General features: G+C 41.6%; 1 protein-coding gene across 5 annotated transcripts in view; it reads left to right on the forward strand.

The window, feature by feature from the left end:
- ZNF407 (zinc finger protein 407) overlaps nucleotides 1-21115 on the forward strand; it is a 452537-nt gene that overhangs the window by 279711 nt on the left and 151711 nt on the right. For all 5 annotated transcript variants that reach the window (XM_075585490.1, XM_075585485.1, XM_075585487.1 and 2 more), the window contains 2 exons: nucleotides 9210-9376; nucleotides 14290-14373. In XM_075585490.1, coding sequence (XP_075441605.1) covers nucleotides 9210-9376; nucleotides 14290-14373 — 251 coding nt within the window. The remainder of the gene's footprint in view (nucleotides 1-9209; nucleotides 9377-14289; nucleotides 14374-21115) is intronic.

A 21115-nucleotide genomic window follows, 5' to 3' on the forward strand; every position in this document is an offset into this window, starting at 1 on the left:
ATTTTTAATAGGTTTGAAGCAGGGGTTCTCTGGAGCTGAACCACATTAATTTCAGCTCCAGGGACCCCCTGCTTCCCGAGATGCAAACCTCTGTAGGGGGTGCCGGTAGGAGCCCCCCGTGGGCGATAAATATGGCGATGAAAAATTCCTGCGTTTTACGGGCCAATAGGAAGCCTCAACGTCATCCCTTGTGACTTCCTATTGGCCCGGGACCATTAACGATATCGGTGATTCCGTCATCACCTTCCGATGTAAGTGTCTCTGGAAGCAGGGGGTTTGCGGAGCTGAAATGAATGCGGTTCAGCTCCGGTGACCCCTTGTTTAACACGGAATGCTGCTTTAACCAGTGATCTGATGTTTTCTTTAGTGTTGGGAATCTTTTTTATACACTGTGTGTATAGGAAATGTACTATCTGCTGACGCAACAGTTTTTAATTTTTTTATCAAGTGCTTCTGGACTTCACTTCTACTGTTTCATTTTCTTATTACGGAAATGATTACTTTTATGAGAAGCCGTTTTATTAATTTTTCTGTGATATGAGGTAATATCCCGATGCCATGCAACTCTTCAGGTGACCCAAGTACATAAGGGAACATAGGAGAAAATAAGTCACCGATCAGCCACCTCTACAATGTTACAATCCTAAATGGCCATTATGGGCCACCCTCAGACATGACAACATTTCTAAAATGCATAGATCAATATCTGTGGCGTATTTAACCTTGCCTCCCTTGTGTATACCTTTAAGACAAAATAACATCACAAAGCTGTGCTTGAGTTCTTCACTGAAGGGTATCGACACGTTTCAAAACGAGCCATGTATATTTTAGTTTTCCAGTTTAATTTTGAAAAAATGGCTTTTCAAGTGATATAAGCTATTTAAAGTTTCTTACAAATCCAAAGGTTGTGTTTTTATTTTTTTTCTACCAAGTTTTTTTAGTTGGTGCTCTTACTTTTTCAGGTTTCTTTTTTTTTGCTTTCTCTTTAGTCTGCAAATCTATATTTTGTTCAGATTTTCAAGGACCTGTTTTCAAATGATGTTATCTGTCTGCTTCACACAGAGGCGTTCTGATTTAAGAATGCAGTTGTGGCATCCTTTATTCGAAGGATGAATTGTGACACACCCTTCTGTGAGAAATGTGCTTTTTCCATACCATACAGTAGGTCAGAGGAACATTTATGTGCTGTACATGAGTACATGTACTCAAATGTTTCACCCTACTGTTTGGATACATCCCATTTATCTTTTTTAGTAAATGGTTCTTATAGCAAATCCATTATCATGATCCAAAACGACATTTTTAACGCAACCAGTCCCCCTAAGTCACCCTCCTTTTTTTAATATAGGATTGGAACTGGGGGGTCCTGCTAAGTGGAACAGCGCTATGTTCTGCTTTGGGGAGCCCCCGGTTACCGAGATACCAGTGAAGTTACACGTATTACGTCCTGGTTTTTAAAGGAGATTTGAATGACCGTCCAACAAGAAGCCGCAATCAATGATGTCGCAGATTCCTGTTGGCCAGAGATTTGGCAGCCATTTTGTTGCACCTGAGGAAGTTCCCAGTAACTTCATAAGCATGATAGCAACCAGGGGGTAAGAGAAAGAGAAGGGGGGATTTTCCTTTTTAAATTGCAGCAACTTGGTGTCAGCTTGTTACATTGTCAGAACCTAGTCCCTGAGAAACGGAGTCAAAAGAAGGTCATAGAACAGCGAAGGCAAAATGATTAAAAGTGCAAAATAAATACATAAATAATCTAAATAAAATGGATAAATGATGTAAACCAAAACAGGTGCCAAAGAATACATACACCACTATAAACAAAAAATCAATGATAAGCAACCAAAAGAATGAATATATGTACACTTGCATTGGAAGGCACCTCAGTCCTGTTTAAAGGTCCCGTGGCACGCAGGCCAATAGGAAGCCACAAGGTATGAGGTCATCACTTCCTATTGGCCTTTTAATAGACATGTTCTCGGCCCAGCTGGGGCTGCTTTCGATGTAACTGCTTCAGGAAGCAGGGGGTCCCTGGAGCTGAAGGCAACACACTTAAGCTTCAGAGACCCCCTGCTTCCACCCTAGTAAAAAATAATAACCCCCCCCCCCCCCCAACAGGTATAGCCACTTTAAAGGAGATGTTTCATTCTCCAATCCTGCCTTAATGCAAGTTCTACTATAGACATTATATGTTGAAATAGAGGTAACTGCTTTTCCTCCACCTGCGTTAGTGTAACAAGCTGGTGATTTCTTCTTTTTCCAGCTGATATCTTGTACTTTGAGAAAATATTGTGAAGCAGCAGCACTATGATGTATGTGTCAATCATGTTTCACTAGGATGACAGCTCTCAGTGGGAGAGTTTAATTTTACCTCAGGAAGACATAGGTAACGTGTGATATGCCAGCTGCAACATAAATCAAATCAAATGTAAGCTACATTTGTATTCGGGATACTTTCAGTTCTTTTTAACCACATTGTGCTGAACCTTTTAGCAACAAAGCTGTTGTACTGGAAAATGAACATAAATCTGGGGCGACCCTTATATTATATACCGTATACCATGAATTTGGTATTTTCTAACCAGAAACAAGAGGAAAGGAAACAATTCATGTATAGTTGTTTTAATCCTGAAAAATATACTAGTCACCCTATGATGTGCAATGTAAACACATGCCAGATTAGCAGCTGTTTAAGGCCTCGGATATAGTAGGTGCGCACGCGCGACGGAGCGCATGGCGTCCTGCACGCCTGTAGTTTGTGCAATCCGTGGCCTGTGGGATTTGTATGACGTGCATGGCGGACGCGTGGCCGTGATATCACGTGAGCGGTTAGCCGTCATTGGCTGAACTGCGCACTTTACCCGGCTGTCGCACGACCAGATAAAAAAATGTTTGTCTCCTGTAAAATTGCGAGCGCCGTCTATGGCCTTCCTCATAGAGGTGCGGCCTTTTGTTCGCACACGCGGTCGCACGGAGAATTGACGCGGCCTAATGGAGCAATCCAAGACTTTTTGTTTTTCATTTTTTAATGCAGGATTGAAGCAGGACGTTTCCGGACTTGAAATGAATGGGTTTCAGCTCTGGAGACCCCTCTTCCCCCCCCCCCCCCCCCCCCCCGGCGTGGCTTGCCTCATTTCTTATGTTTTGTATAGATATATTTAAATGTAGTGATATTCTACATCATTATGTGTTAGGCCGCAGCCATGGCGTATGCGACAGCGCACGCAGCTCTAACAAAATGCAAGGGATCTATGGGGCGCATGGAAGCATGATAGCGTGGCAGATTTAAAAAAAAAAAAAAAAGACTAATTATTTTGTTTTTCACTTGATGATCGTGTCATGTGAGAGGTTCAGCCAATGAGGGCGAACCAGCCTGGTGACACGTTCACCATGCTTCCCCGTCTCAAGTGATCTGAAATCCACAGATCTCTCAGGCGACAGGCGCGCGCGCCTGCAATATACTGCACCGACACACTTTATTCGAGCAAATACCCAGTATGTACCTGGCAGATACCTGGAATGCGCCGCTCCTCACCTCAGACAAGCCCCGTTGCATTTGCCTTCCCAGCCTGGGTTCATGCCTGGCTAACGGGCGGCTGATCTGTTAAATGATAATGATTAGGATTTAATAGGCTGCAATGCTTTGCGTGTCTACCAGATGGCATAAATTCATGAATTGTAATGCAGTATATATATATATACTGTGCAGTATTGCAGCCAGCGGGAATAAAATGCTTCAATCCCTGCCTGGAAAATACCTCAATGCACTCGGGCAGAAAACAGTCACAAACCTCAATACACCCGGGTATACCCGAATTCGTGGGACTAGCCGAGCTCGAATAAAGTGTGTCGCCAGTGTAGACCTAGCCTTATTTGCACTCGCGCTTATTGCACTGCACTATGTAATATGTTGAGTTCTTACTGTAAAAAGGTAATGGTCAAAATAGAAGTGTGTGCGTGTGATTTTTAATATATATATATATATATATATATATATATATATATATATATATATATATATATATACTAGCTGATATACCCGGCGTTGCCCGGCATTGAATTTTCCCGCTCCCTCTCTGTCTCTGCTCCCCCCCCTCTCTCTCTCTCCATTGGCATCTGTCTCTCTCCATTGCCCTCTGTCTCTCTCCATTGCCCTCTGTCTCCCCCCCTTCCCCTTTCTCCCCCGTCAACAGCAATCAGGGCCCCCTTGCACATGAATGTGACCCCCCCGTGTTAACAGCTAGGTCCCCCCCCCCTCCCTGTTCACAGCTCCGGCCCTCCCCCCCCTCACATGTCCAATTCCCCCCCCTTCAGAGCTCAGTGGGTGGGTGAGTGACTGGGTGGGTGGGTGAGTGACTGGGTGGGTGAGTGGGTGAGTCACTGGGTGGGTGAGTGAGTGACTGGGTGGGTGAGTGACTGGGTGAGTGAGTTACTGGGTGGGTGACTGACTGGGTGGGTGAGTGGGTGTGTTATCTCTCCACCCCCTGCATCTCTTCTCCCCCCCCTGCATGTCCCCCCCTGCATGTCACTCCCCCTGCATGCCTCCCCCCCCTTCATGTCTCCCCCCCCCTCCCTGCATGTCTCCCACCCCTCCCTGCTATCCCCATACCTGAAGCAGCGGCGGAGGCTGCAGGTAGGAGCCAGGGAAGGGAAAGGGCGGTGAGACGCGGGTGCTGTGAGGCGGCCGTGACAGCCGCAGCTGTAGGGAGGGAGGACGTCGGCGCGGGGGCTTTCAGACATGGTGAGCCGGCCGTGGCAGCCGCAGCTGTAGGGAGGGAGGAGGACGGCGGCCGTGGCAGCCGCAGCTGTAGGGAGGGAGGAGGACGTCGGCGCGGGGGCTTTGAGGCACGGTGAGCCGGCAGCGGGTGGGGAGAAGGTGAGGCGCTGCTGAGAGAGGGTGAGGCGGTGCTGAGAGAGGGTGGGGGGTGGTGGGGCAGAGGCAAGTGTCGTCGTCGGCGGTGGTTCCCCCTCCCCAGCGCGGATCTGTGTCGGCGGCGACACTACCCGCATGCTTCTGCGGGGATGTGAGCTGAAGATGATTGTGTGTGTGTGTGTGTGCGCGCGTGGCAGTTGGGTGAGACAGCAGTTGTGTGACGTCATAGAGCCACCAATCTGATTGGCCAGACGCTGAGGACCAATCAGATTCACCACATCTAGTACCAACCATACAAATGTCAATTTTATATATTTAGATATATATATATTATCAAGACTTTTGATGAGGGCTACATGGATTTTGTCTGTTTTTATGCTTTTAAACTGTATTATTTTTGTACACGTTAATTATAGCTTCTCGTATTGATTAGTATGTTGGGGAGGGTACAATGTGATGGCTATTTATTTTAATGAAACCATGGTTTTGCTAGCCAATGGTTAGATAGATATGGTATACTTTATAAGAAGAATATATTAATACTATAAACATAGTCATTTAGAATCGTGGTGTAACCCTCCTACCCCCACCCAATCTCAGATAGGGCCTCCTTGGGAGTCTAATGCTCAGGCTACATGTCTGTGTGGTGCGTACCTGCTGGCAACAGGGAGGCCTGAGTCTTCCACGATGACATGGGGGAGAACAAGACATGCTTCTGGGGTTGTGCCTCCGTTTCTTCTACTGGTGCAGCGCCTCCATCTCCTGCAGGCCCCAGCTGTATGGGGTGAAGTACCTACAAGAGAGTTCTCCTTCTCCTCTCCCGATACACTTCACTCTCAGGCAGGAGTATAGATAATAGTGCAAGATCTTTATTGTCTCTTCTCAGTAGACAGGTTTCACTGCAGGCTGTCTTCCATCAGGATGTCTCTGACCTCACTCCCAGCCTAGGGCAACAAGAGTGGGTCTAGCTCTTCCCCTACCCTCTAGGCAGGGTAGGAGGTATGGGGTGCACACCCTACTCCCCGGAGGGAGGCCTCAAGCCTGCCAGTCCTGGCAGCTTTGTCTGTGTCACCCTTGTCCCTTCCACTCCAGGGACAGACTCACACTAAATTGGAAATGGCAATACCCTAAGTAGCTCCAACAGGCACCGCCCCTGTGTCTTGTGATTGGACACAGAGCCTGATGGCCTGCCTTCACTGCCTCAGTGTACTGCCTGAAGTGGGAAAAACCCATGATTACTCCCGGCAAACCTGCCCTTATGCAGGGATTACTGCCAGGAGGAGGATAGAATAATAGCCCAAACCTATCAGGGCTACAGTGGGTTTTTGTAAGGCAATTTTTTTTTCGTAAAAAAAGATTTAGTCTAGATTCACTAAAAGCTCATTAAATCAGCCCCCATATTCTGCATCCGTTATATGTATTTTGTGTTATTCTTGTCCTTACTCCCACATCGTTTACGCTTCAGGATATGTTGGTGCTGTATAAATAAAAGATAATAATAATGGTAACGAACATGGAAAATCCACATGCAAACACAACACATGGCTACTATAGGGCAATGTAATGCAAATCACATATATATATTATATATATATATATATATATATATATATATATATATATATATATATATATATACCCTTCAGCCGTGTACACGCCAGACTCACAGATTCTTTGTGGAGGTCGTGAGTACTCTATACCACTGTTATTGATATTTCATCCTACAGTACTCAGTCAGGACTGTTCCTACTACAGGAGTTACATACCCCTAGCCACTTAGGGATCTGTCCCTGGCTCACAGCCGTGTGTCTATGGATAGTCCCCCATGGCAATATACTATGGGTCTTGTTTTCTTTCCACAAAAGGAGTTATTTGTTATATACATACTGAATATCTTCAAATACAGTGTCCGAATTTACTTCAATTGTATTACATGTATTGCAGTTATATCTGCATGGGTCACGTATATATAAAAACTGTGGACCCGCAGCTGTGGTTATTATTTTTCTGACGCACTGACACTGGATTCTCTGCTCTAGGATTCTCTACATATTATTATATATCAGACAATTATTTGAACACTTTTGGTGCCAAAAAGGATTCCTTGGTCTGCACAGGGAGCCTACTATGTACCAAAGGGGCTAAAATACTACATAAACACCCTCTCGCTAGACAAACTACCCCCTAGCATACTCCTATGGCAAACATCTCCTTACCACGGGAGGCCTAAACCTTCCACAGAACAAAACAGATTCAAACAAAATCCGTGCTGTACTCAAGTAGAAATGTTCTAGCTTAAAGTTTTTTTTTTTTTTTGTTTTTTTTTTAGTCCATTTGGAACAAAAAAGGTTTTGTGCTGAATCCTCTAAGGCTGGGGTCATTCAGCTCTTCAGGGCCCTGCAAGGGGACCCCCTCATATACAAAACGAAAAGAGGACAAGCAAAGCCAGGCCTTATCCCTAGGTTATGTGCCACCCTTAGGCAAGGACTAATAAGGATGCTCTGGGGACCCCTTGCTTCCAGAGATGCACACCTCTTAGTGGGCACAGGTATCTCCAGCTCAGGTTTAGCTGTCCCTTCACCTGGGCCAATAGGAAGCCATGACGCCAAAAATATTTGACTGTGTTTTTCTGTTTTGTGTGCTACCAAGTGAATACGTGTTTTTGATTCACTACATTTAGTGCATTTGCTTTTTTATTTTTATCTGTTATCTCTGGGTATGGTGATACCCGATTCTCCATGCCCCAGATCCTAAATACAAACTCCCTACTTCCTTTTAAAAAACATCCAATAGGAGTGCTGTTCAGTAACCATACATAACTCTTATAAATAAAACTAAAAAACATTAGTAAAACATACATTTGAATATTCATCTAGAGGTAATTGACCCGTTGAGTCAGTGAAGCTACCTAGCCTTACTATCCTCTTGCGTATTCAACAGAGGCAGTTGGTCTAGTGACGATAGGATATATTCACCCCTTTCTAGCACTCAGTGGCCAGCTAGCCATGGGTTGCCCATGGCTAGCTGACCATGTGGGTTATTGAGGAGTTAATAGAGTGTTAACAACTTTTTAGTTTATGTAATGTACCTTTGTCACCTATTCTAGATTGGGTCGTCTCATCTTGCCCATGTATATAGTGGCCATTACGTAGGCCTTACATCGGCCTGGGTTAGGTGAACAAAATTGGTGATGATTTTTGCCGTAGCTCGATATAACCAGGTATCGGCATTTAGTGAATATCATGTGAATAAGTAATTTTGTGTAATGACTCTTTTGCATACACAGCGTTAAAACGGTCACCGCAGTAAAAATGCCATAATCGCTACTTTAACAGCTAGAGCAGTATGGCTTTAGTGAATAAGTTGATACAAACAAAAGTTAACGTTAAACAACGAAAACTCCAATTTTACCATTTCTCATCCTTTAGTGAATCTAGGCCATAGTGGTTAAGTAGTCAAGCATACGCTTTTTAATGGATCCTACCAAAGACCTACTGTTGTAGGATACTGATTCTGGCAAACATAGAAATGCAGTGAAGATGTTTGGGAGACCTGCACATTGTGCCTGCAGGTTCCCCTGACAATTTTGTTGGCCATGTAAAAGCATTTCTGGGTTATCCAGTTGTATCATCATTATCTTTAGCGGAGCTTGGTTCACTCAAACCTGAGGCTCGTCTATATATATATATCTGCAACAACGTCCATGTCTTTATTTTCAGTTCCAACCCATCTGTTTTGCAATAATCAACAATTAAGCGGCGCTGACCACTTGTATCTCTTTTTGCTGTTAATGCTTCGTGATTTGCAGCATCAACATTTCATTCCACCCGATAACTTTTTCCAGGGTTCCAACCACCTGTATTACACCTTTTCGTGTTGAAGGGAGTGGCAACAAATTGCATTGCATACCCACCTGTCACAGAAGGGTTAAATGTGGCGTGTAGCAGGGATGTAATTCAGCAGTAGAACGGATAGCTTTTCATTTAGCCTTTGCTCTGACAGCACATGCCCTGGATAAGTGGTGTAGGCCTGTACAGGTGAAATCTATTCTCACATTTGCCTCAGGGGCGACTGGACTGTAACAGAATTTTTCAAACCCGTTGGGCCCAACCGCAAAGCGGAGAATAAATGGCTGACGTGCAAGGCCTCGACAGAAAAATCAATGCCTGGTTATACAGACATGACAGACCTAGGCTGCAATTCTCTTCAGCAGAGGCGCTGCGTTTACCACGGCTCAGCTTTTCAAAAGGCTGATCCTTTTTTGTCGGGCTTCGGAATGTATTTGTTCCTGTTATCGTGTTAGATTCTCTCACATTTCTGTACTTTCTCCATGTAGGAAATTCTCATGCAACGTCTGCGATAGAAGTTTCACAGAGAAGTGGGCTCTGAATAACCACATGAAGCTGCACACCGGAGAAAAACCATTTAAATGTACCTGGCCCACATGCCATTATTCTTTCCTCACAGCATCCGCCATGAAAGATCATTACAGGACTCACACAGGTCTGTTTAGAAATGTGTTCATTATCCTGTTGGTTATAAATAAAAAGTATTTATAGTCCATGTTTTGTTTTTTTAATTAAAACACAGATGTTTTAATAAACACCATTAGCATAAACATTGAGAGAGCAAGAGTTGTCCAATTTGAACCGTCCTTTTTTGTTCTAGGGGTTGTAAATGAAAATGTAATCTTAACGGTGTCTTATTTTAGTCCTCTATCTCTTTCTCTCTAACGCTCTTCCTGCTCTCTATCTAACTTTTACACTGGTTTCTTATTCCCCTAGTATCTGTCTTTGCATTGATTTTAACTACACTAATTCTTTAGTTCATGAATAGCTGTGTACATCCACAAACAGAAAGCCGCTCACATTAGCAAAACAAGGTAAAAAATGTTATGCTTTTGTCCACATATTGCAGCTAGGAGCTACTTTGTAATGTATTTGCATTTATTTTTTACATGATCCCCCCTTCATTTTGCTAAACATTTGATTTGTATTAACATGCAATATTTCTTAGTTCTTTATTTGTTACGCAGATTATGACACATCCAGAAAATATTTGATTGCTCCAATTTTTTTTTTAATTTCATTTTTTTAATGGGAATTCACAGAATTGGAAAATCATTCACATATGCCTGACATAAATTGCAGTGCCTCATTAAAAAAAAAATATATAAACTTTAAAAAACAAAACAAAAAAAACCCAAGGCTGGTAATTATATTATCCAGATGCTTACCCGGACACAATTGTGTCATTGGAAAAGATTATAGGTTAAAAAGTTTTTGACTGAGAAATATCCCAAGCTGTTTGTGGGAGGCCTGACTCTTCTTAGCTTCTTTGACAAGGGTGTTGACGATTTAAGGTCTCCTGCCTGCCCTGAGAGATCACTTATATCGAACAGCAGATGAAAAGCCAGTGCAGATGTAATTTATCGTCGGTGTTTCCTTCTAAAGAATAATTGTGGAGACTTGGTTAGATCAATAATATGGATTTTTGTTGTTAGGTCTTGTAGTCTGCACCATAATGAGAGAGAGGGGACAGTGGCTGTTTTCTAATAGAAAATAAAGGATCGCTTTCCGTGTCTTTCTACATTTGAATGCAAAATGGCACACTTGAAACTAATTCAAGGTGTTAAGAAAAAACCCATTTGCCATCCTGTCTTGGCTATCATGTAAACATTGCATGTTGGTTACCCAAAGCAATGATTCATTTTGCCTGTCCAAGAAATGTTAAGAATACGAGTGAGAATGCTGTAATCATGCATTAATTCACACCCCTCACAAACTAACTAACGCTAGTGTAAAAGTCATAATTTCTGCGTCTGAGCAGCCTCCTAACAGAGACACTTTAGCTTAGAGCGCCAACTGAAACGAGGGTTGCACATAATGCAAAAATGCTTGTTGCAAACCGGTTCAGTATGAATGAATCTAGTTTTTATTCAGACACAAGCCCTTGCAGTATTGAAAGTTGACGGTTCTCTGCCATTTTCAAGTCCTTGCAGAGGGAAATAAATGACACATGGGCATATTGTATTCTGAAGCTGGAAAGCGATAGACTTTGGGGGGGAGGGGAGGAGGAAGCAGTAACTACTGTAGTTTCTCACTGTAGTAGGTGCCTGGAACAGAATTTTAGCAGAATTGGGGTCAAATAAAGTTAATTAACTCCAAATCCTTTTTGAGAGGTGTACAAGGAAATCGATATGGTGGTATTCACCGAATACAAGTTTTATATTTAGTGTAGGTAGAGCCTTCTGTAGCTAGTAGGGAAAATGTGTAACTTTTTTTTAGTCAAATGAGCGTTACCTGCCCTCGTTTTCTATTTTTCCAGACATGTCAGAGACGGCCAAACCACCGCTCTTCTGTGTGCTCCCATTTTAGGGTGTGACAGAAAGCAGTGTATACCTGTATGTGCCAATTGCTAATACTGTACTGCAATCAATCTTCTATTAATGTTAAATCACAATGTGACATTATGACGACCAGCAAGTTCATTAATAAAAAAACTATGTGTTATCACTTAGTGTTAGGCTGCTTTAATCCCACACACATCCATAGACATGTAAACTCTTACTAGTTTGGAATTAGTCTCATTGATTTTTAGCAAAAGAAGTCACGTGAACTTCAGTAGTCTGGCTGATAAAAATAAATCTGCCATTAAAATGCTGTTTTGGTCTGTCTGCTGTTATCTATGTGTCTGTCTTGTGTGTGTGTGTGTGTACTTTATAAACGTTGTATCTCTCTCCTCTCTCTCTCTCTCTCTCTCTCTCTCTCTCTCTCTCTCTCTCTCTCTCTCTCTCTCTCTCTCTCTCTCTCTCTCTCTCTCTCTCTCTCTCTTTTCGCTCTCATATTTAATACATATATGATGTGTATTTTTACTAGTCCATTCTAGTGTTTCAGCTGCAAAACTGTGGCCGATAGCAGCATTCGATGTACCCATGAGAAACAGTCTTGTAGAGAGAGCATGGCGTGTTTTCTCTATTTGATAGATCTGGTGTATTGTTTGCTCTAATTTGCCCCAGTGTTTCAGCGGTGAAACTAATTACTAAGCAGTGCTATGCCATAAGTCACCTTACAGCACATTGAAATGAATGGACCTTACGGTGTCTTCCAGAGCCAGTATTGTCTTATGCCATAGCACCACTTAGTAAACATGGCCTATGGTGTCATTTTCATTGACAAGCAATGTAAGTTCAAACTTCGATGGCCTGTAAATCTTTGCTAATGTCTCCAATGCCACGTGGAAACGTATTTCTGCTCGAGGTTTTTTTGTTGCTGTTTCCTGTTGCTTTTGCTCTGCCTTTCCCTGATATGCTTTTGAAAGATGCGCTTCCTCTGCCTGACACCGATGTGCTGGGATTTAAGAATGTAGCTCTGGAAATGTGTGCGGCACTTGCTAGAACATGAAATTGCAATGGCACACCACAAGAATGAATTGGAATTATCTGTAGACCAAGTCAAAATGAGCACTGTGTCTGCGCAAATGCACGCTCATATTCATGTCGTTAGCATTTGTATGCGTCTACAATTATATGTACATACACTCTGTTACTAGCTGCAGTACAAGGATATTAATCCGTTAAAAAAAAGTCAGCAGGCTGTAAGAAAAACAGGAACCTCACCATGCTGCCCTTTTAGTGTCAGTAATAATTATTTTCCAAGGTCAGCAGTATTTAAACGTCCTGAAACACCTCCTACTCTGTGCCTTTTTGTTGCCAGATTTACAGTCACTGCAGAGTAACCCCACACGCCATCCTTTTTATAAACCGAGTCCTTATTCCAAAGAAATTGTAACACATTGTAAGAAATTGTCCATTTTAAATCAAGTTAGAAATCAGACAAGTTACAGTATGCTGGCGTAAAATAATGTAACATACAGTAAGAGAGCCGGGTTATACCGTGTTATTGATTTACCTGCACCCTTAGGGTGCACCTTAGGCCAGGGGTGCTCACCTCCAGTCCTCAAGCTCCTCCAACAGGTCAGGTTTTCAGGATATCCCAGCTTCATCACAGCCGAAGATTGGGCGACCTGTGCTGAAGCAGTGATATCCTGAAAAACCTGACCTGTTGGGAGGGAATGGAGTTGAGCACCCATGCCTTAAACTATGATGATGGTTATTTGATGGTCTATTATTTCACATGAATATTCCAAAGATATTGACATTCTCCCTCTTACCTGATATAACTTTGTGACCCCAATTTCTAAATATTGTTGCAGTTTGCAGCACAGAAACCTAATGAAAGATGTTCCGTGTGAAATATTGAGGGAGTTCCAGGCCGGGTTACAGCTGCACCCAGTGTTTCATATCTTTAGAACATTTGGGGACTATGGGGCCTATGCAGAGAGCAGCGCTATTTCGAAATTCGCCATTTTTTGGAGAAAATCGCGCAGAAAGCAGCAGAAAATGTCGAGTTCCGAAAAACGCGCCAATTTTTCTTTTCTATTTGTAAAACTCGCCTCGCGGCTGGCGAGAACCTCAATCTCGCCAGTTTTAAAAATATCCGTATGCAGAGAGGCGCGAACGGCATCTAGCGGCTGTTCGCGCCAATAAAATGGCGCGATTGTCTCCTTTTTGCCTCGCCAGAAAAAACTGGCAAGAAACTGCCGCTCGCGGCCATTGCAAAGGGAAAAAAAAGGCGCGAATTTGTTTTTACACGTTTCTGAAGCGCGCATCTCGCCAATTTAAACTCGCCACACGCATCCATGTTAAACATAGCAGAATTCGCACTTTTCTGCATATGGAGAATAAAACTCTCCAAAAAAGCTACTTTTTAATAAATTCGCCAATTTTAAAATTCGCTGCTCTCTGCATAGGCCCCTAAGACTGAACGACCATTTTAGTCTGGCGTGTTTTATTTTATTTATCATTGCTTCGGCAATTCGTTTGTGCTAAAAAAAAAAAAAAACAATATAATTTAATTAATACCGCTAAACAGATAGTTAACAAAGACAACACAAACGAAAGATAGATGTTACTAATAATGCGCTGTATCCTTAACACCTCAATATATATTTTAAGCACAATTATATATACTGTATATTAAATTTCCCAGGCAATATTTAGTCTACTTAGAAAGACCAGATGTATGGGAATTGTAAAAAATCAGGATATGCATAAAAACTGTTCAAGTGCATAAAACAGCCCCATCTGGAAGGCATCTAACAGAAATGAAGTTGTACAAAACCATTCCATTGATAATAAAGCTAATTTTTATGGGTCTGACAAGTATGTAATTATGTTCAGTGGTGCTTTTCAGATTTTATCACAGTCAATAAACCGCAGTGGTAATTTCATTCCCATTTGACATATTTACATGGAAACATTTGATTGGAGGAATTAGTAACCCTGAAAGCCTTGATAGATATGTTTTAACGATCTGTGACCTCCACAATCCCACATCTGTTTATTGTTGCAACAGGCGAGAAGTCATTCTTGTGTGACCTTTGTGGCTTCGCTGGTGGGACACGTCACGCCCTTACTAAGCACCGGAGGCAGCATACAGGTTGGTCACTTGCTCTTGGTACGTCTGTAATGTAAAGAAGCATTGCATACCAATGCAGTTGCGGCTGGCATGAGGGTATGAATGGTCTGCCATTCGCTCTGCAGATTCTCAAAGCCTATCGTGAACCCTAAAGCAATGGCTAAAATGTATCGTATGGGATTCATTCATCCGCAGCGCATGGTACTGCTGCGACACACTTTATTCGAGCAAATACCCAGTATGTACCTGGCAGATACCTGGAAGGCGCCGCTCCTCACCTCAGACAAGCCCCGTTGCGTTTGCCTTCCCAGCCATGGTTCATGCCTGGCTGACGGGCGGCTGATCTGTTAAATGATAATGATTAGGATTTAATAGGCTGCATTGCTTCGCGTGTCTACCAGATGGCATAAATTCATGAATTGTAATGCAGTATATATATATATACTGTGCAGTATTGCAGCCAGCGGGAATAAAATGCTTCAATCCCTGCCTGGAAAATAACGCAATGCACTCGGGCAGAAAACAGTCACAAACCTCAATACACCCGAGTATACCCGAATTCGTGGGACTAGCCGAGCTCGAATAAAGTGTGTCGCCAGTGTATCACACCCAGATCCGGTGGTAACCGCGATTCAAGTCAGTAGCAGTTGCTATCGCATCGGATTAGTAGTCATTCTGTTGCTGAATCCATGTTAAAAAAAAAAAAGACAATGTTTATAAAGGCAGTTCCATATGTAGCAGGTGAAAAAGAAATGCACAGTGTTGAAGTCACGTTCTGTTCTTTTTTGTTATTTTCAATAATTATTAGAAAAATAAACATTGATCACTTGAGCTTCTTATCGACTTCTATAGGACAAAATGACAGCCACCTTGATTTTAGTCAGTAGTCTATGATTTTGTAGGCTGCAGCATCTTAAAAAATAATACACAAATATCAAATTAAAAAACACATGGAGCGCTGTTAAATGGCTACAATAACAAAAAATGGGCCTGCAAAAATGCACATGTTGCAGCACACAGCATTAGGATAGAGTGAGAATTATATGTTGCGTACTATATTTAAATAAATGTCTCCTTACCAGGTCTGTTCTAGCTGTACCAAGTATTCATGGTGCAAATTTAAATTACATTTTTGTCATTTTTGTAGAATAGGTTACTTTCCGTTTTACTATGAATTGTGAAAGAACTTGTTAACAACAGTAATACAACTTTAATAATAAATACATTTCAACTGGATTGATGGATTCTGTACGTATGTATGTCTTTATTTATATAGCGCCATTAATGTACATAGTGCTTCACAGTAGTAATACAAGTGACAATCCTATAAATAACAAATAATACAAATAACAGATCATGGGAATAAGTGCTTCTGACATAAAAGTAACATTTAGGAAAAGGAGTCCCTGCTCCGAACAGCTTACAATCTAGGAGGTAGGAACAATGTACAGAGACAGTAGGAGGGCATTCTGGTAAGTGCGTCTGCAAGGGGCCAAGCTTTATGTATCAGGTGTATAGTATTAGCCATGGTTCTACTCATATGCTTCATTAAGCAGGTGTGTTTTAAGGTGGGTCTTAAAGGTGGATAGAGAGAGTGCTGTTCGGGTATTGAGCGGAAGGGCATTCCAGAGGTGTGGGGCAGTCCGTAAGAAAGGTTTAAAGCTTAAGGCGGGAGAGGGCTTTAGATACAGTCGGGAAGCGTGCATAGCGAGAAATTAGGGCTGAGATGTAAGGAGGGGCAGAAGAGTGTAAAGCTTTAAAAGTGAGGAGGAGAATTGAGTGTGTGATGCGGGATTTGATAGGAAGGGGAGGGGAGATGCTGAGACAGATTTAGGAAAGAGTAGAGTGATTCTGGCAGCAGCGTTTAGAATAGATTGTAGGGGAGACAGGGGAGAAGCAGGAAGGCCGGACAGCAGGAGGTTACAGTAATCGAGGCGGTAGAGAATGATGACCTGTGTCAGCATTTTAGCAGTGGAGCAACATAGGAAAGGGGATGGGAGCATCTTTGTAATATTGCGGAGGAAGAAGCGACAGGTTTTAGATACGTTTTGAATGTGAGAGAGGAGTAGAGTGTGACCCCTAGGCAGGGTGCTTGCGCTACTGGGTGTATGACAGAACTTCCAACAGTAATGTGGAAGGAGGTAGTGGGGCCAGGTTTGGGATGAAATATGAGGAGCTCTGTTTTTGCCATGTTATGTTTAAGTCGGCAGAGCGCCATCCAGAATGATATAGCAGAAAGACATTCAGAAACTGTGGTCTGTACAGCAGGTGTAAGGTCGGGTTGAAAAGTAAATGTGTGTATCGTTAGCATAGAGGTGATATTTGAACCCAAGAGATGTGATTAGGTCACCTAGAGAGAGTGTGTACAGAGAAAAGAGGAGAGGTCCCAGGAAATAGAACTGGTGTTCCCCCACGGAGTGATTGACAGAGGAGGAGGAGGTGTTAGCAGAAGAGACACTGAAAGTACGATGGGAAAGGTAAGAGGAGATCCAGGATAGAGCTTTGTTACGAATACCAAGAGTATGGAGAATGTGAAGGAGAAGATGGTGGTCCACAGTATCAAATGCTGCAGAGAGTTCGAGATAATATGAGCAGAGTGTAATGACCTCTGTCTTTGGCAGCATGGATGTCATTAGTTATTTTAGTGAGGGCTGTTTCAGTGGAGTGAGCAGTACGAAAGCCAGATTGTAGAGGGTCTAGGAGAGAATAGGTGTTGAGAAAATGGAGCAAGCGAGAGATTACAAGATGTTCAAGGAGTTTGGAGGCAAAAGGCAGGAGGGAGACAGGCCGATAGTTAGAAAGACAGGTAGGGTCAAGCTTGCTGTTTAAATATAAAATTCAATTATGGAAACGTTACCCAAACACTTGAGGTAATTGAAGATCTTGCCATTAAACAACCATGAGCTTTTAAAATCTTTGATATTCAGGGCTTTTTGTGTAGCATAATTCGGTGGTACCCATATGTGTCACCTTCCTACTGTTATTGTGGTATGAGGTGCATTGCACATCCCTCTATGTGGGCCGATGTTATCTGTCACTATTGCGTGACGTTGAATAATCCATGTAATGCAACACATGACTAAGGCAAGACTGTTGACCAAATAGTGTTCTCAAGGATGCTTTTCTTGATGTCTAAATCTGTATAACCTCTCGTGTATCCAGAGACACTGATATAATTTCAATTTACTTTGACACTGTTTTTTTTAATGTATCACGTGTGACCATAACAAATTGCTATTCCAAAGCTATAATGTCTTTTTAACAAATAAAAGAAAATGAATAAAGACACTTTACTTTATGCAAACTACAACCATAATGTTTGCACATGAACATTACAGTATATATTCATAAAAACGCAGATAATTCAGAAGTTTCAGACAATGCAAAGAAGTAAAGAGAGATGTATGCTGGGTATTGCCCAAAGAGACAAGAAAAAGAATGAATGGGTTTGAAAGCAAACAAGTCAGTGGCATGAAAATAACGGTGAAGAAATTAACATGACAGTGAGCCGGAGATATCGCAAGAAGGAATGACCATTGTTGGACAAAGATGATACTGGTCTGGATTCTAAGGGATATCAAAAGACCAAGACAATGACCGAAAGTAAGATGGGAGGATTCAATCAGGAAATGTGAAGTATTAACGTGGAGAAGATGCTTGCAATAGCAGTACCTGAAAGATTATTGGGGAGGCCTTCACCCAGCAGTGGATCAACAAGGACTGAAGATGATAGAGTGTGTGTGTGTGTGTGTGTGTGTGTGTGTGTGTGTGTGTGTGTGTGTGTGTGTGTGTGTGTGTCTGTTACCAAGAGAGACCGAGGCAACATTTTACTTTAAATCAACCACAGAGTGCTTATTTTTCATTTTGAAATGTGTTGTCTATACAACAGCTTATCTTTGTATTTAAGTGCAGTCATAGTACCCGTGTTCTGATTGGGGGGGGATTTTCACATGTCCACAAAGTAGAAAAATTTAGAATTTACGTTAAATAAACCACTACAGAATTGATTCCGTTTCTAGTTGTCAGTTTCAACAACTAGGGAAAGCAAAACTCACACTTCCGTGAATTAAAAACAGCCTTTTCAGCTCTGTTACGATGGTAGAAGCACCTAGTCAGTTCATCATTCATTTGGAGATTGCTTTGTACTTCATAGGCTACATGAGCTTGACAGCTTCAAGAGACATCATGACATATAGTAGTATTTTGTTCAATCAACAGCATAGCCACCTCCAATTATACTGGAGATGATTGACAAATAGCTACCAAACTGAACTTCCTGAATTATGTGACTGTCTTCTGTGTGAAGGATATTTGTGGCATAAATGACTAGGAATTGTTTTTTTTCCTCCTAATCCTGACAAGCAACATTCATTAATTATAAGGAAAGTAATGAGTGGATACATCACAAACACCCCATTTCCCCCCCTTTACAAGCAGCATTTGATATGAAGATCAAAACTAAAAGCTGGCCTGCCATCCACATGACTGTCTAAATGTAAGCAGTGGGGCAGGATTATTTAGAGCTTGAGATCACAAATCAGAAACCTGTAAGTGTCTCCAGAGGGGTTTCAACCGTATAGTAACTGGTTCTGAGCATGTTCTGGTAGAGTCCTGACTTCTGGCAAATAGTCTAAAGAGCTGGATACAAATATACTACATAAGGCAAACCTATGCAAAGACGGGTTGTATACAAGAGCAATTTCCACAACGCATAGCTGCACAAAGATGACCTTACTGCTACATTGAAATATTGTTCATGACCAATTGGTGGATAAATGCCTGCTCAGTAAACATTTTACTCTCTTGAAAGCGGCAGTTCAACGTAACGGGTCAAAAAATAATAATATATATATATTTATATATATATATATATATATATAAAAATATATATGATCTTATCAGTGTAATTGACTTCCACAGACAGATTCAGTCACCCTTAAAGTAACTGACATACTTGTTTGTATCTTGTGAAAAAACACTGGACTCAAGCAAATCAGCTCCTTCTGTTTATCTGTTTGACTAATGATGGCACCTAATTACTTTGCAAACAAGACAGAACAGGGCTAACAATTTACCTGGGCTCGCGGTGACTGACCGTCCTATCACCGAAAAACATTTGATATAGTTTGTTGAAACCATCCACTGTGGAAATGTTAAAATGTAAAAACATTTTATAAAAAAAATAGCTATTGCCCAATTTTTCTATTATAATTTTTTTTTTAATATACTACTGTTGTTGGTTCACTCGAGTCCTAGACAGGATTGCCCCTTTAATTGGTGCCACTAATATCTGGAGAACAAATTAAGATATTAAAACACATGCAGAGGTAGATCCAAACAAGCATTATAAGACTGTCCTTGTGTTTGTGGTTTTTGTTGAGTTCTAGCAGGTCAGCCAACACAAACTTAAACTTAGAAAAAAATCTATCCTTTTTGTCATCTTTGATTCTTAAATAGGTAATTGTATATACAATGCCTGTACCAGGTGCTTCCAGGTTATAATCTGCTCCCAAAACAGGAAGAGATGAAAATTATTTTCTACACAATAAATTACAATAAAGAGAGCGAGAATCAATAAACCATATGGAAGCTGTTTCAGGAAAACCATTTAAGAAAAATAGTTATTAATATGTTGATGAACATCCCTTTTAAACACTTTTCAAGTGTCGCCTAGCCACCAATCTCTTTAGTGATAGATGTTTAGTAATCCGTATTTTACTTAGAATTTGAAAATAAGATAGATTATTGTGGTATCGCATTACCATGACAATGCATATCCTACATTGCCACTGAAACAGAGAAAAGATATGTTGAAATGAGCTGCCACAGATGAAAGATTTTCGAGCTTTATTTCAATAATGTGCCCTATTAATACTAATTATACGCTGCCCATTTAAAGTCCGGGAGTAAGCTCGGAGGCGGAGAAAGAGGAGAGAAAATGATCACAAATCTGTACAGCTATCAATGCACAAGCACTTAACTTAATATAGTGACATAAAATAGCTGCGGAGTTGGACTGTTCCAATGTTTTAGTCTGTGGTGTTTTTTGAAGGGGAAAAAAAAAGTGCCGGAACTGTAAAACCAAAACACAAAAACTACACTGTATAAACTAGCATTAAATAGAGAGGTCAGAAAAAGGATGGACTCTATTTCACGCAGTATTTCAGCAGCATTCATAGTAATTTCATAATCACTCTAGTTTCTTGTTAAGAGCTTTGAAAAACAAAAAAAAAGATTTAAAAAGATGCCGGAAGTTAATTTTCGGTGAGTTCACTACTAAAAATAGCAATAGTTGTACTTGTTGTTTTTGATTTACACGCAATTTCACGCTTTTGTTTTGCAGGTCAGTTTCACACTGTAGTATGACATGCATCAATTTATGCAAAAAAAAAGTATGACATGCATCAATTTATGAATTATAAAACTACTGAGGTGGTATATATGGTACAATGTATTCAAGAAAAAATATGTAGGCAAAACTAGCCGTCAATTTCGCTGCAGATGTCTTGAGCACATTGGAGCTATACTGAATGAACGTGACACCCCAATAGCACGTCATGTCAATACCTACCACAAAGGAGATTTGAACTCGTAGCTATGAGTAGCCCCAAGTACTAGAACAAGAGACTGGGACAGAGAAATCTTGAAGTGGGAGACTAAATGGATATAGGCTGGGCACACTAGCCCCATAAGGCGTGTATCTAAAGCCCTCTCCCGCCTTAAACCTTAATCACGGACTGCCCCACACCTCTGGAATGACCTT

Source organism: Ascaphus truei, chromosome 2 (assembly GCF_040206685.1).
Source record: "Ascaphus truei isolate aAscTru1 chromosome 2, aAscTru1.hap1, whole genome shotgun sequence".
In the NCBI taxonomy this organism is placed as follows: domain Eukaryota; kingdom Metazoa; phylum Chordata; class Amphibia; order Anura; family Ascaphidae; genus Ascaphus; species Ascaphus truei.